Below are 15,323 nucleotides of genomic sequence, written 5' to 3'. Positions count from 1 at the left end.
GACGGTGAATTTTTCACTCAGGCAGTCCAATTACCTCTGATTTAATGCCCCTTGTGGATATCGTACGAGATAACAACGACTGATCGGGCTATTCTGACTCGCCGAACCCTGGTATGAGCGAGGATGGCCAATGTTCCACTCTTCATGGATGATGGGTCCTTGTATCCATTGGACCTTGTCTGGAAGGGGTCCCTTTGGGCACATGCCCTGCCTTTACCAACTATCGTGTGGCCGGGGACGGAAGAGATCTGTTGAGGCCCCAGAAGGAAATGTCCACATCATCTTTTTCTGTTTCTTTTAAAGAGAGATAAATATTTCCCCATCTCGCGCCTTGTCGCTGGCATCACACTCCGCTCACTGGTTTTGTCGTCCACCATCTCGCCCTCGCCCTTGGAGCTCCACCACACCAAAGCCTCCCTCAGGAAAAAAAAAAAAAATCGCCTGACACTTGTCAACAGTCATGGCTCTCACTTACCAACAAAGTAAGCTCGTCAGAGATACTATACCCGCTCTCAAGGAGCACGGTGAGAGGATAACGAGCATCTTTTACAAGACTATGCTCACCGATCACCCGGAACTCAACAACTACTTCAACTCGGTAAACCAGAAGAATGGCAGGCAACCTCGGGCCCTGACGGCCGTCATCTTGGGCTTCGCCTCAAACATTAACCATCTTAGCGAGCTCGTCCCCAAGTTTGAGCGCATGTGCAACAAGCACTGCTCGTTGGGTATCCAGCCAGAGCACTACGAGGTTGTCGGCAAGTATCTCATCCAGGCTTTCGGCGAGGTTTTGGGCCCCGCGATGACACCCGAGGTGCAGACGGCATGGACAAAGGCATATTGGATGCTGGCCAAGATGTTGATTGGGCGCGAAGCACAGTTATACAGGGACTTTGAGAGCTGGCCCTCTTGGCGCCCTTTCAAAATCGACAGGATTGTCAACGAGTGCGATGACCTCTACACCTTCTATCTTGTTCCTCAGGATGGAAAGAAGTTACCGAAATTCCTCCCCGGCCAGTATGTCTCCGTCCAGATCCAGGTCCCTGGTGGCAACCTCCAGTCCAGACAGTATTCCCTCAGTGAGGCGTGGAGGGAGGATTACTACCGTATCACCATCCGCCGAGACGAGGGTACCGTCTACTCCAACTCAGTTTCCAAGTCCTTCTTCAACCCCGGCATCGTCTCCAACTACCTTATCGATCAGACTACCGTCGGTTCTATCCTCCAGGTCTCTCACCCGGCTGGCGAGTTCTTCTTGGACGTCCACAACACAAGCACGGTGCCTCTGGTTCTGATTTCTGCTGGTGTCGGCGTCACTCCCATGGTTTCCATCGCCAACACCGTTATGGAGAGCCAACCCAGTCGCCAAATTGCCTGGATCCATGGCTGCCGCAAGCATATCCCCTTTGAGGACCACATCAAGACTTTGCGCAAGAAGAATAGCAACTTCCAAACCAAGATCTTCAAGACCGTCATCAACAGCACTGATCGCCCCGGCGAGACATATGACTACAACGAGCGCATGGACCTGGCCAAGCTCAAGCCCGAGGAGCTCCATCTTCAGCATGGCGGCACTGAGTACTTCATCTGCGGCCCGGAGCAGTTCATGATCAACCAAAAACTCTACCTCATGCAGCAAGGTGTCTCGGCCTTGCGCATCAAATGCGAGATCTTCACCACGGGCGATTTGGTTACTAAACAGGGATGAAGCGCACGGGATCCTGAGGTTCAGGAGATTAGTCATGACTTTGTCAGTCCGTCGTCGAGTAATTACCGGTCTATGATGCCCTCGCGGTGTGACCCACCACAACATCAACAACAACACGATTATCATCAAAATCAACGATACCGACATACCAAGAAGCTGGGTCTCATAATAGAGACCATCGATTTGATAGAGCAGGAGGCTGGGGACGAAAAGAGGGTGGCACAGATAAGCAGAGAAGGAGGAGGTGGATGGGAAAATGTGGCGCCTGATCCGCGCAAGGCGAGAAGGTCTCCATCGCTTTCCACAAAGCTGCCCAAATGGAGAAACCACGCCGCCGTGTCCGGGCTCAGCACAGGCAGCGGCACTCAGAAACTACCCCCGACTCTGCTCAGCCCCTCTTCAACAAGGACCCGACGAGACATGACAATACCACCACCAACAACTACGGCGATGCCCGGTATGGGTATGCGCGCCGCGTCCGGATCGCACGTGCCACGTCAATCATCTGTGTCAACAACGGCATGGTCTACCTCAGGACCCAACAGAGGAGGAGGAGAGAAGAGAAGAAGAGCGTCGATATCGGTGGCGGGAAGCATAAGCACTGGGATAAAGAAGGGATCGGCATCTCTACGGGATAATGTGCATTATTGGGTATCGAGTGCGGTTGGCGGCGGGGACCATCGGTATCAAAAGATATCATAACCTCATCAACAAACTTAAGCATATATGGGAGCGGAAGTGGACAAAACAGGAAAAGGCTGCACTGATAGGCGTTGGGACGAAAAAAATAAAAGTGATACCAAGCAGGATGAATGGGAATTAGGGGAGGGTTAATTTAGAGTTGAAACTTCTCTTATGTGTTTAAAAAATCAAGCGGGCCTTCCTTCTGCTATATATGTTTTCTTTCAACTGTACAAAAGTTGTAATATCAAGAATGATTGGGATGGGGTGAGATGGAATGGGAGTCGAAAGGAAATGACATCAAATTTCTTGACTTTATTCTAGTTTTCTTTTCACGTCGAGCTTAGACGTGACCGACTCACATTCATTTGGAGGATGATGCTGCCTTTCCAAAACTGGAGTCAAATCTTCAGCTCTTTCTGAAAGGCAACGGTGGTTCCTTCCCAAGTTTCAACACATCCAGACAGATGGAAACAGCGAATGTCTCTATTAGTCCATTGAGCCAGTAGGTAGATCAAGCATTCCCACCGTTCCTTACCCTTTGAACGTGTCGCTGCCAATCCGAGGTAGTTCCCCGCCATCAGAACTGGACACTGAGAATTCAACTGAGTATTTCATATTCCTCAACATCATGTGTTTCAAAATACGAGCTGCTATTTCTAGTGAGTGAATCATCTGACTCTCATTTTCCTTCCCCTCAATAAATGTTTCTCTACCCATCACCAACCACTCATCAACATCACGACCGCGAAGACCAAGAACAATCATCCCTTTGATCCAGAAGGAAGTTTAAGCCAACCTTCAATCACAACCGAAAACACGATCGACTCAAACCAGACAAAAAACAAAGCGTGGACCAGACGAGATGCCTACTTAAGATAGACCGAGCGCTCTTCCCCCCCGTGAAGTCCAAGTCCAAGCCTTTCCCTCGTCCTCCCCTGAGACCCCCAAGAACACCGCCTAACTCGCCTTCTTAAAGTTAAGAAGCAACTTCTCCAATCCCTACTCTACCTATCGCAGTCGATAGCTACCTGTGGTAAGCAACGAGATGCAGCTGGAGACAAGGAGGGCAAGTCGCTCACTTGGTCCTCGTTGGCAAACCAGAAGGCTCTCCATTCACACCAGATAACTAAGGAGTTGAGCGGCCTGATTTGACGGTGATGGAGGGACTGAGAATTGAGCGAACTGGATCGCAACGGCGACTAAGAGGGAATTGAAGGGAGGAGGTGCTAGGCAAACAGAGGACTAGGGACCAGAAAAGTATTCTGTGGGATGCAGGCATTTAGGTTTCTCGGAAAACTGACTGGTTTTTGAGAAGTGAATGGATGTGGTTTGTAGGTAGTTTAGTGTAAGACAGGGCTGTACCTACCTTTCTTTAGGCCTTGCTATTAATCCACATAACTGGCCTCGATTCGCCTTCTGCTCTGACTCTAGCTTTATGCTGCTGTGTGCTCCTCATGTCTTAGCTTCCCTGATCTTGTAGTTGTTTTATCTTTATTGTATGTAGCGTGCGTGCTGTGTCTCCGCAGATAGGCTGAAACCATGTCCTGTCTTCTCCTGGTCTTCAGCTTCTCACATCTCTTTATGAAACCACCACTACCACCCCATGAAGTTCTGTATTGCCTTCTTCTTTTCCCTTTTCCTTCACCCCGTTCATCATCATTTCCTCACCTACTCTTCAATACAATTCACCTCCCAACCTCTCACATCCCTCCCCCCTCCCCTTCTTTGAACCCGCGCCTCCAATTCACCTACGCTACAGCCTTCACAACCCCACCCCCTTCCACCCCTTTAACCACCCCCTTCGCCAATCCCAACCGTCTCTCAATCTCCTCCTCGCTCGCACCCCTTTTCCTCAACTCAAACACATCCTTGACCATCTGCACCGACAAGAATTCCCGGCCCTGGAAGCTCTTGTCGTTTCTCCCAAACTTATCCATCTCCTCCTCGTATTTGCGCTCCAAGACTTTACGCGCATCAAGCGCCGTGAGGGTGGCGTTGGATTGCAAAGCGGGGAACGAGGGCGACAGGAGCGTGGGGATGTTTTCCTTTTGGGGGGATTGTTGTTGTGCGTGAGACTGAGATTGAGACTGAGAAGCGGACAGTCGCCTGGAAGGGAACTGGTGGGACTGGGATTGGGAAGAGGAGGAGGAGGACTGCGGAAGGTGCTGCGATTGAAGCTGAGGTTGAGGATGAACGGAGACGGTGGACGACGGCGAGTGGATGGGGTTGGGTTGGACGGTGGCGGAGAGTTGACGCAGACGGGCAGCGAAGGCGGGGTCGCCGATTGCGTCGAGGGGAGAACCTGAGCTTGTTGGAGATGGAAATGAGGAGGTTGTTGATGATGATGATGTCCTTGTAGGTGGTTGTTGATGGTGGTGGTGGTGGTGATCGTGGTGAAACTGATCTTGGGTCGGCGTCGCTGCTGCTGCTGCTGCGGGGTTGGGGGTGGTTAGGTCATTTCATTCGTAACTAGGTAGCTCATAGAGCAAGGGTTAGGATCCCAAATGACATGGGTTTGATTATTTACCTTCTTCATAGGTATTTGATGAAGCTGAATCCATCTGCGACTGCGACGGGGCCTCCTGTCCCCCGTTTACGCGAGGAGGGGGGGCTCTTGGTGCGGCAGCGGTGCCAGAGCGCGACGCGGCGGCGAGAGAGGCGGTTGTCGCATTTTTAGGTAATTTGCGCGCAACCTTTGAGGATCCCGCACCCATTCTCTCTAGAACTTTCGAGACGGACGGACTTTTGGAGTGGTGGTTTTCACAGTAGTTGTTGATGCTCACAGTCAGGACTGTCAGAGTTGATGTGTCGTCATTCAAATTGTGACAGGGGTATGCTTGGAGCTACTTTGACCTGAGGGTTATCTATAGGGCGCTTCGCCGCGTCGTCTTGGCAACCATGTTTGAGCCGTTGTTGTGGTTTTCTCGCCCCGATTTTCTTTGAACTTTTACTGAAGAGAACTGGACAGTAGATGGCTTCGGTGATTTATTTGGAAGCTAGGGAGTAACATTCTTCTAAGTATCGCGACGTTTGTGGCGAGAATCCCGTTAACCTCGCATAACCCTGACCGCTTGCCCTTCATACCCCGAACCCTACATCTCCTCCTACCAAGCTTTATACCATACATGGAGAGCTCCCGGATTCGGTTCACTTACAAAGTCTACTCCGAGATCGGGCTCACTTGGCCTGTAAGAACCTGGCAGGCCGTTTTGATATTCTCAGAGAAATTGACCCGAGATCAAGTCTGAGCCTGATTGATAACTCCATGCCTCTTCTCAGATACCGTTACATAGCTTATGGATCCTCAGCTATTGATACCCAGAGAAAAGCGGTCGGTAGCTGAACTGGTTGAGGCTCAAATGCATGAACGACTGCTTCCGTCGAGTTCTTCACTTCAGATATAATAACCTTGGTGGAGACAAACTACAAGCATATCTTGAAACGCCAATTGTTTGCATGTCTATGGTACGGAACGTTACCCGCCCAAACGGCGTTCCGATCGACTCTTGGGACTAATGCATCAACCACACTTCAGGGACGAGTCACCGAGATGTTGGAAAGCTCCCCCACGTGGCAGCTTGCTGAGGGTTCTGATGCAGCATTCGACTGCTCGATTGTCCCTTTCAGGCAGACGAAAGATTGGAAACAGTACTCAATGAGGCCCATGACATATTAGCAAACACATCAGTGGCATGTGACAATCGAGCTTCTTGATCAACAAACTGAAGGTTCCGCGTGAAGTGTCTCCCATCCCGTGTCCGCCCGTAGGCCGTACCACGCCGGCAGTGGAAATCAAATTCCGCCTGACTGCCAGACTAAAAGGGGCCGACCACCGTGGATTGCTGAGGGCTGAAAGGCAAGGAGCCTAGCTGGGAAGGGTCGAGATAAGTACGTATTGGGGATGGAGTGGATAGGTTTGTTTATGTATTTCCAAGTTGAGTGAGGTCTCTTGTTTTCAGTTTTTCGGTCTTGTCCAGTCCCATGTCGCGATGCCATGCCGTGGGGAATATGGGGCAGATGGGGGAGTTGAACAAGGAATGGGTGTTGAGAGCACCGAGGTGGCCCCACCAGAGCCCATCACGCAATAGCGACCGTGGGAGGTTGGGAGAGGGCTAGAACGGTAGTCAAGTGGTCTTAAGAAAGACCCATACGCCGTTGGTATCGCTGTCCGTGAGCCGTGGATAGCGCCGTGTCCCCCACGGAAACAGTTCCGAAACTTGATCGGATGCCGGTCCATGTCGAGCGATAAAGAAGCATAGAGCCATTACCTTTCCGGGCTGAGCTGGAGACAAGACTGATGTGGAATTGGGCGGTGCTGTCCGGGTCTTTTGAATTTTACCTGACAGCATCACTTTCAATGACAAAGGAGATGGCGTTGTGTTGTCCGTGGTTGATGGCGATTGATCTCGCAATAGACTCGGATGGGCGTGGAATGAACTTGGTGCGGGTTGTGTGACTCAGGGTATGATCTACCGCGATTTCTGTTTGGCGTTTTCACCGGCTGAAAATGGCCGAGGAAAATCATCGGTGTTACCGAAATTCTATAGAATCGCCCCGCTTACCTATCAACCTTCCAGCCAACCAGAGCCCTCAACTACTTCTTGACCCGGTGAACCAAAAAAGATGGGAGGTGAAGTTCTCGTTAGTACTGAATGCGCTAAAATGTGTAATCCTGAAGCCACTATAATCAGCCCAACTCCAACACCAAAACAATGAAATCACCATTTCCACCAAAGCACACCAAAGAGTATTGCACCCTGGTGAAAAAGCCCAAAGTACCTTTTCCACGGTGAAATAAGCCCCAAGAATGGCTTCGAATCACGCCTTTGGGCAATCAACTCAATTCCTATATCCACAGTATATTTAAGTAATTTGGCCCAAGCTTAATCAACTTCCAAGACTCGCTTCGTGCCTGTCTGTCAGGGACCGTCAGGGACCGCTACCTTACGTACCTTTAGGAGGTTACGGCCAGGCGAGCTTCAGTGGGATTGCCCCAAACTGCCCAGCATGATGGCGGGGGCGGGCCTTGGCGAGATCCACTACAAAAGATTCGTCATCCTCGATTTTCACACAAGGGAAGAGTCCACCTCAAAGTGTCAACAACAAGTGTCCACACTGACTGTTTGAAACGAAACCAAAAAGGTCGTTCAGTGGAAGCGATGACAAGAGCATGGTGATGTTGTCCTTGTGTGGATATACGTATTGTAAGGGATATGTTAAGCTCAAGAGTGACTTGCTATAGCTGAAAACCTCCCAGTCTGGAGAAGAAAAGCGTCGATTGGGTCTTTGGACTGTACCTTCTTAAAGCGTCAATTAGAGAACAATCGGACTAAAGACAAGCACTTGGCGTACCCATTCCACACGTGGTGTTCGTCGCGCCATGCTGCTGTCCGGTCAGAGTTCGTTGATTTTGTCAAAGGTGCAAACCATTCGCCAGCGCTGTCATTCGTCGGCTGCTTGCCACATGTAATTCTTATAAGCACGGAAATGCGGCCTATAAGCCGTCTTATCCAATGAGAATGTGGGTTTGAGTCTCCAGCCATCCCGCGGCCCCGCAGTTTGACGCAGCGTTGCAGCGCAAGTCAGGCTTTGCAGGGCACTATCAAAATCTTTCGCGCCATTCAGTTCCCATTTCAGTCGTCGATGTTACGGGGGAAAGAGCAGAGCGGCACTGAATCCCCCGCTTCAACACACGACTCCTCACGCAGTTTACCTACCTACCTAACAGTTCCGCCACCGTCAATGTTGCTTCATGTCACTACTATCTTAGATACCTCTGCGCGTCTATTGTCTCTCTTGAAACCCCCGAACGAAGGGGCTATTCATCCATCTTCAGCATCACGCGGCATCACACTGGACACGCCAGAGGTACCGTCCGGGCACCAGCCAGTGACCGTGCATGCATATCTGATATGTACCTCCTCTGAATATTACATACCTCTCCCATAGTAGGTACACCATTACAGCACAATTCGGTAATCCACATCCGCAGCAACTGGTGTCTTGGCTTTGGCAATCACTGAAGACATCGGCTGTGACTCTTATTAACTGCTTGGCTAAGCAGAGGTTTGACCGGCGACCCCATCGCCAAACTTGATTGGGCCGATTCGACTGGGTCCGGGTCTGCATTGGTCTGCAAGGCTAGAGAGGTAGCAGCAGCTGCGGAAGACGGAAGACGGGACAGAACAGGAAGAGCTCTCTCTTGCCAGGTACCTTACCCATCGCCAGTGCCGCCATCAACCTTAAACACGCCGGGCGTCCCCCCAACTTCCCGATCTCGGATTCCCAATTTCTTCACCATCACCCTCGACCACCGCCCATCGGCCCATATCGCCCATCGCCCCATCGCGACACCGGACCACCACTACGACGCCTGCCCGGATACCGTACCGGATCATCGGGTCGCCCCATCACGCGACCACCGCGCCGCCCTGGACGTCTACCGACCCGTTGACGCCACCGGCCCGCCCAGTTTTTCCTCCGATCGATTGACTACTGCCGTGTGCCGCCCCGGCTGCCGCTCCCGTGTTTTGATACGGTTCGGCCATAGGAGCATTTGGCTAGTGAGACCACTTTAGCTCCGAGGACTTTGTACCACAACACCAGCACGCACACCTCTATACTATACTATACCATACAGTCTTCAGTACTCTCCGTCTCTGCTATTTCATCACCATGGAGAGCCCCGAGTTCTCGGCTGGTATGCGCAACCAGGGCCCCAACGGTGGTCCCCCAAAGCGCAAGCGTAGCATCATGGAAAGCAGCCCTGCTAGCACAGGAGACAACGACCGTGAAGAGCGCGACGATGGCTCCCCCGAGACCAAGGGTGGCCGCCGGCTGCCCGGTGTCAAGCGCGCCTGCAACGAGTGTCGTCAACAAAAGGTATGAATCTAAGAAGATAACTGCCGAGTCGCGAACCCTTCTTGCTGACATTTCGTCTTCTTACAGTTGCGATGCGATGTCGTTCAAGAACCCTTCTCTAGCTGCTCACGATGCAACCGTCTACACCTCGAATGCAAGATCGAATCCAACTTCAAGCGCGTCGGGAAGCGTAGTAAGCATGCCGAGATGGAGAAAGAGATCGAGAGGCTCAGACGCGCGGTGCAAAGTGCAAAATCCCAAGGTTTTGTTGTCGACGAGGACGATGACAACAACACCCCAGGCAATGCCACGCACTCCCAACTACACTCCCCTGTGATTAACAGCCATTACTCGCACACAAGGAATCCATCGTTGATGGGCTCCGACGAGGCTGTCTCTTCTCTGCTTCACCTGAAGCGTGGAGGCTCCTATGCCATGCCCAGGATCGTGCGTGAGCTTGAAGACTTCAGGATAACGGAAGATGACGAAGGCGTTTTGTTTAACGACTACTTCCACTACTATCACCCATTCCTCCCATTCCTCAATCCCCATCAGACCCCAGACCAGTACTACCAACAGTATCCTTTGCTTTACTGGGCCATAGTGGCCGTGGCCAGCAGGCGCTATGGCCACGATCGATCATTCTTGACAAAGCTATCCAGCCCTCTGACAAGATTGCTCTGGACTACCATTGGCGAGGTGCCTCAAAGCTACTTTGCTGTCAAGGCGCTGTGCCTCCTCTGCACATGGCCTCTTCCGACCAGCACATCATCATCCGACCCGACCCACATTCTGGGTGGTGTCCTGATGAAGACGGCCACCGGTCTGGGTCTTCATCGACCAAATCACATGAACGACTTCTCGAGGGTGCCTATAGAGCTCAACAAGGAGGGTCTCCATGATAGAATCAAAACGTGGGCCGTCGCCAATATCGTGGCGCAGGCTGTAGGCACAGGCTATGGTCAACCGGCAACAACCTTATACGACTGGACATTGGCTACTCGCCAAGGCGATACCAGTCCTGCTTCGCTGGGTCCAGAGCTCGAGGCTAGACTCCAGATCGAACGCTTCTGTGACAAGGTTTCAAAGGAAATGTACAGCAATGCTAGCGATCCTAGGGGCGTTGCAGGCGATGAGCATCGAGCCATGTTGATGCGCGTTTATCGTCGCGACTATAACGAGCTGGCTGCTTCCGTCTTGTCCAAGGGTGTCTCACCGGTCGTCAACCTCCACCTCAAGGCTGCTGGCCTCCATCTACGCCTTGCAGGCTTTTTCGACTCCAACAACTCACCCAACTACCTGGATGATCTTATGGGGCTCTGGAGAGCTACGACGAGCTTTCTTGACTTCATTTTGGATGGCGACCCGTCTTGCCACGATCATTATTCTTACCAATACCGCGATCAGTACATGCTCAAGTACGCCTCCAATTTTATCCAGCAGATGCTGGTGGCTGCCGGGTTCTCACTGCTCAAGCTACTGCGCTCCTTCTTCGCCAAAATTATTGATTTTGATCGCGGACGGGAACTCTTCCACAGAACCATTCAGGCCATCCGGACCACAAGCGTCATACAGAACGATCTTTATTGGAGATTGGCTGAGCTCATGGTCCAGATATGGAATGGCGCTGGTAGGGAGAACCCAAACGCATATCGGCCAGATGGAACCGACCCGGTAGTGGATGACAGTCTACAACTCAAGGTGAGATGTAGACACAGCATGAGTCTGGTATTCGATTCGATTTGGCACTGGAGGGAAGAGTACCAGGCCAGGGGGAGAGGTACACTTGATGGTAAGTCTTTCTCTTTGTTATCGGACTGTTCCTCAATTGGCGAAACACTGCTCCCAGTTGCTAAAAACAAGTGTTTGGCACAGCCCTCAAGCAACCCACAAATCCTGATTCAGCTAATGAATCATCAGCCTCTTCGACACATCTCGATAGTACGCTAGCACCGCCCTCTCACGGTATACCGAACCTTGGCCTCGCCGCCGCCGCCTCGAACGGATCCATCACACCCGGAGGAGGATCAACTACCATGGGTGGAAACCCGCAACTCATGGGCATGAACGGCTTCGATACCCTCGACGTCTGGGATCCCCAACACTGGATGCTCGATGGCCTGCTCGACTTCAACTACACGTTTGTCCCGCCGATAGAAGGTGCTTAGGAGCCCCTTTTACGACCAGGGAACGGAACGTCTTGATGCATACCCACGATGAGCCGCCGCCGTCGATGTCCGAATATCTTTTACGCGTACTAAACGGATTCATATTATACAGAGTTTCAACACTCGATTAAACAGTATCACCATCAGCATCAGCATCAGCAAATTGTTTTCTTCGATCAGCATGCTCTTTCATAATTCATGTGTTGCATTTTCAGTTTGCTTTTCATTCTTCAACAAGTATACCCCTTTTTTCATGCACATGATGAGACTAAAAATCTCTCGGGATAATGGGGTTCAGGATTTGCCTTTTTTTCGCTTTGGTTCGGGATAACGGTAGGCTGGGAAAATTTTCTAGGGCGGGACTCAAAAATTAAAATTGGCGAAGTATCTTGAGACTATGTCCAAGACGATGGAACAAGTTATATAATTTTCTTCAAATCTAGCGTAGCCGTAGTGTGGCACAAAAGAAGGTGTGGTTATGGTGTGTCTTCTACATCGCTCATGTCTGGCATCGACAAGAGAAAGCTCATACTAAGCATTGTGTTTCATTTTCAGATTCGCAAAGTTCAGTTGCATTCCCTTCCTCAGTACTGCCTCGCAAAACTCAACATCATGATCACAGAAAACCTTCACGAACCCTACTTCTACGTACTCTTCTCCATCGCGACAACCCAGAACTCCTCCACGGCCCTTCATATCATCACCGGAATGCTCACCCTCCTTTCCATCCAGGCGCGACACTTTTCGAGGGAAACAACACTGACTGACTAACATCCGAAACGGATTCCCCACATCGCGAAAACCTACCCGCCATCGCCTCTACCCTCCAACATCTGGCTATATCTCTCGCCACAAATTTAGCATACACACAAAGAACCCATTGCTCCATAACGTCACCGACTCACCAAAGTCAATTCCGGTGGTGTTCAAACATCACACCCACTATTTACCAAGCGCCGTTGCTGCGCCGCTGAGTGTGTGTGCCGCTGGGCACGCGCGCCGTTGGTGGTTTTCTCCCCGGCTCGGCTTGTTGGTCCTTCCTTACACCCAGCGGAAGCCGGAATAAGACGAGGAGTTGTGTGTATCCCTAGGGATCAACGGTCGGTCGGGGTATAACCAACCAACTGGATAATGTGAAACACGCATACGGGGTTGAGTGGCTACTTGGTCATTTTAGTGATTGGGTGATTCGATGGATTTTCTTTGGTTTTTTTGTTGTTCTTTTTTTGCTTTATTTTTTTTTTTTTGTCTGGGCTCAGCTGCTAAGGTCTATACATCTTTTCCCTTGTTTCGTGTAAATCAGCTGGGTAGTTGTCCGTGGATCACTTGACCACTTTATTTGTGATCGATGATGAGTGAGTAGCTAGTCAGTAGCGTGAAGTTGGGTCTTTCAGACATCGCCGCCTGGCCGGCTTGAGTAGCATATATCAAGTACTTCCGGACCATGCAATGGAGCAACTACTTCTCGCCCATCATTTTCGATTTCCAAGATTGTTGGTATGGAAACTGAAATTACGCGCCGCCGGTCGAACTTCGGGATCAAGACAGACTCAAGGAGGCAAAGAGGCAAAGATGTTGGTTCGAAAGGTACATGTACTTGACAAGGACCAAAATGTTGGTTCATAGGTAGGTAGGAAGTAAGTTTGCCTCATGAATGAAGGTATCCTCGGAACTTGGCGAGGAGGGAGAGTTGGAGAAGGGGAGAGAGCGAGAGACTGGCCTTTTGGTAGCTATGTGGTAATACTATCGATTGTTGTATGGTACATGTCCTGGCTGCTCTACTGTACCCCCCTCCCCCACCTGTCGCCGGAACGCCGCCGGACTCGGTCAAACTCGTTTAGTAGAGTGTGCAACAGATGAGGTTATGATGTGACCGTGTAGTTGTAGACTATTGAGCTGGTGATAGACGGTTGTATGCATGTGAGTACCTACTTGATGGTCGTCACAAGTGGAAGTCTAGTGAGTTCTGAAACAAATAATTTTCGTCTCTGTGAGATGAATCACGCTATTAGATTTTCTTACATTTTTCAGCACGCAGATAGTGACTTGTCACTCCCTGGAGACTAAAAGGGCAACCACCCGCCATGTTCGGTACACCGTTTCCTTGTAGAGAAGGAGCAGATACGTTACGATGTTGTTTCTGTAGATGGGACTGGAGCATCTCAGTTCTTCCGCTCCATGTCCATTTGTTTCGCTATGTTACTTCCATTGTTCAACCCGGAAACAGTAATGATGATATGATCATGTGGTAGTCTCTCTCAATTCCCAAGCTGCCTATGAATCCGCTGTTGGTTGAATACTTCTAGTCTACTGAATTGTGATATCGTGTGATTATGTATCGATGAACTGAACCGACCACCGGCGAGGGAATGCGTGATATGAACAGGGAATTTGCTACCACTCCCTCGGATTGACGGTTCCGTTGGGGTCCTGGGTCCATTGGGGTCCGTGAACACTGTAGTTACCTCAACGATGGAGCGCCCGTCGAGGTTTTTGTTAACTGTGTGGATTACGATCAGGATATGGATGCCGTCTACAGATATTCGAGGACTGTCTGGTCGTCACTGTGAATATGTCGTACTAGAAGGGGGCAGGTCAAGCTAAACTTCTTGTCAAGTGCCGTGGTGGTTCGCCTTTCATCGTAGAATAGATTGATGTTAGGTACCTTGAATGGTGGTGTGAGCTGATACCTACACCCTTCGTTCACCTCGATCTTTCGATATTCTTCAGGTTTGTTGTCAGATTCCAGGTACGCGGTTCTATTTAGACCCCACGAACAGTACTTTGATCAATTCTCCAGTTTTCTCTATTATCAGATGTTGTCCATGTGTTTGTCCTGGAATGCAGCGAGGGGGACAAATTTGTGATTATTCACTTATAATATATTTATATATCGTAGTTCCAACTATGGCTCGATGAATACTCGTCATCATATATCAGAAGATACCCATTGAACAGCGCGTAGTGACAACGCTAATTTCAGTATCCGCTCTGAGAAGAATTCCACCTGTTCCAAAAGGCGTAAACCAATTGAAGTACTTTTTTATCCAATGTCACTGACACTCACTCACTGATTCTTCAAGACCGGTAACTCTGGTAAGCGGATAGTCTCCCTCGTAGCAATCAACCCATTTTGATGTTGTCTGAAAGCGGAGGCTCAAAAGTTGCGTGGGGGCGGTGGTGGTTGTGATTATTGACTTGCTTGGGTGTACGCAGTACCGATAACACCACGTCTTTCCAAGGGTACCTACCAAACATTTAGGACCGCGTCTCTCAACGTGCGTCTACCTAGGGTAGCATGGGTCCGTTCTCGGTGCTGTATATATTCATTCTCGCAGACCGACCGTGTGTTCGGGGAATCATAGTGTAGGATCTTCATCTATTATTCTTCCTGCCAGGTGAAGAACTTCAATATTGATTGGTCAATCGCTGGGTACATACGGTTAACCAATGCAAGTTACACTGCCTTCTCCGGACCCTGGCCTGGATGGCGTTACGGTGGGTGGTGGTCTTGGGGCTTGGGGGCGGCTCTGGCGCTTGTGAGCCAGTGTAGTTCCCTGATCAGCCTCACTAGCCCGCTCTAGCGCCGTTTGTGCTCGAAGGATTCTCGCTAAGCCGCGCTAAAGAAGGTTGTCACTGTGGCCGCCCTGTTACACTAGATCGAATGACAGGTCGGTTCCACGAACTTCGTTTTAGGCTGTCCGGGCCGCTCTACCGTGCAGTGAGACGAGGGATGAGGGATGATTGCGGTGGTGGTTACCAGGGAAGTTGAAAATGAAAAGTTTGATATCCGAAGCGAAGGAAGGCCAAACGGGGCGGTCCGTCGTCCTGGTCCTGGCAGTGCTTTCTAGTTACTTCCCTCTAGTCTTGGTTCAGTTCCATCGGCCTGGTCTAGCCTGAAT

At 50.6% G+C, this 15,323-nt stretch overlaps 4 protein-coding genes across 4 annotated transcripts; 3 read left to right on the top strand and 1 right to left on the bottom strand.

Annotated features, from left to right (window-relative positions):
- The first annotated feature begins 332 nt into the window (after positions 1 to 332).
- Positions 333 to 1,867, top strand: B0T23DRAFT_198452 (globin-like protein). The gene has a single exon (XM_062833334.1). It carries the CDS (start codon positions 461 to 463, stop codon positions 1,706 to 1,708), a length of 1,248 nt encoding a protein of 415 aa, XP_062691004.1. The 5' UTR covers positions 333 to 460; the 3' UTR covers positions 1,709 to 1,867.
- B0T23DRAFT_198453 (uncharacterized protein) lies at positions 1,868 to 2,568 on the top strand. The gene has a single exon (XM_062833335.1). The coding sequence runs from the start codon at positions 2,026 to 2,028 to the stop codon at positions 2,344 to 2,346; it is 321 nt and encodes a 106-aa protein (XP_062691003.1). The 5' UTR covers positions 1,868 to 2,025; the 3' UTR covers positions 2,347 to 2,568.
- A 1,572-nt stretch (positions 2,569 to 4,140) lies between these two features.
- B0T23DRAFT_422039 (uncharacterized protein) lies at positions 4,141 to 5,203 on the bottom strand (the record flags this gene model as incomplete). Its single annotated transcript, XM_062839787.1, has 2 exons — positions 4,920 to 5,203; positions 4,141 to 4,823 (listed from the first exon to the last, which is right to left on the bottom strand). The coding sequence occupies exons 1-2, from the start codon at positions 5,104 to 5,106 to the stop codon at positions 4,141 to 4,143; spliced, it is 870 nt and encodes a 289-aa protein (XP_062691002.1). The 5' UTR covers positions 5,107 to 5,203.
- Positions 5,204 to 8,794: 3,591 nt separating this feature from the next.
- Positions 8,795 to 11,672, top strand: B0T23DRAFT_198408 (uncharacterized protein). Its single transcript, XM_062833333.1, has 3 exons — positions 8,795 to 9,274; positions 9,341 to 11,045; positions 11,129 to 11,672. Exons 1-3 carry the CDS (start codon positions 9,068 to 9,070, stop codon positions 11,419 to 11,421), a joined length of 2,205 nt encoding a protein of 734 aa, XP_062691001.1. The 5' UTR covers positions 8,795 to 9,067; the 3' UTR covers positions 11,422 to 11,672.
- The last annotated feature ends 3,651 nt before the right edge of the window (positions 11,673 to 15,323 follow it).

The sequence above is a fragment of the Neurospora hispaniola genome, assembly GCF_033458365.1.
Source record: "Neurospora hispaniola strain FGSC 10403 chromosome Unknown B0T23scaffold_6, whole genome shotgun sequence".
NCBI lineage: Eukaryota > Fungi > Ascomycota > Sordariomycetes > Sordariales > Sordariaceae > Neurospora > Neurospora hispaniola.
Note: the sequence above shows the minus strand (reverse complement) of the source record. Positions and strands in the feature narration are given on the sequence as shown.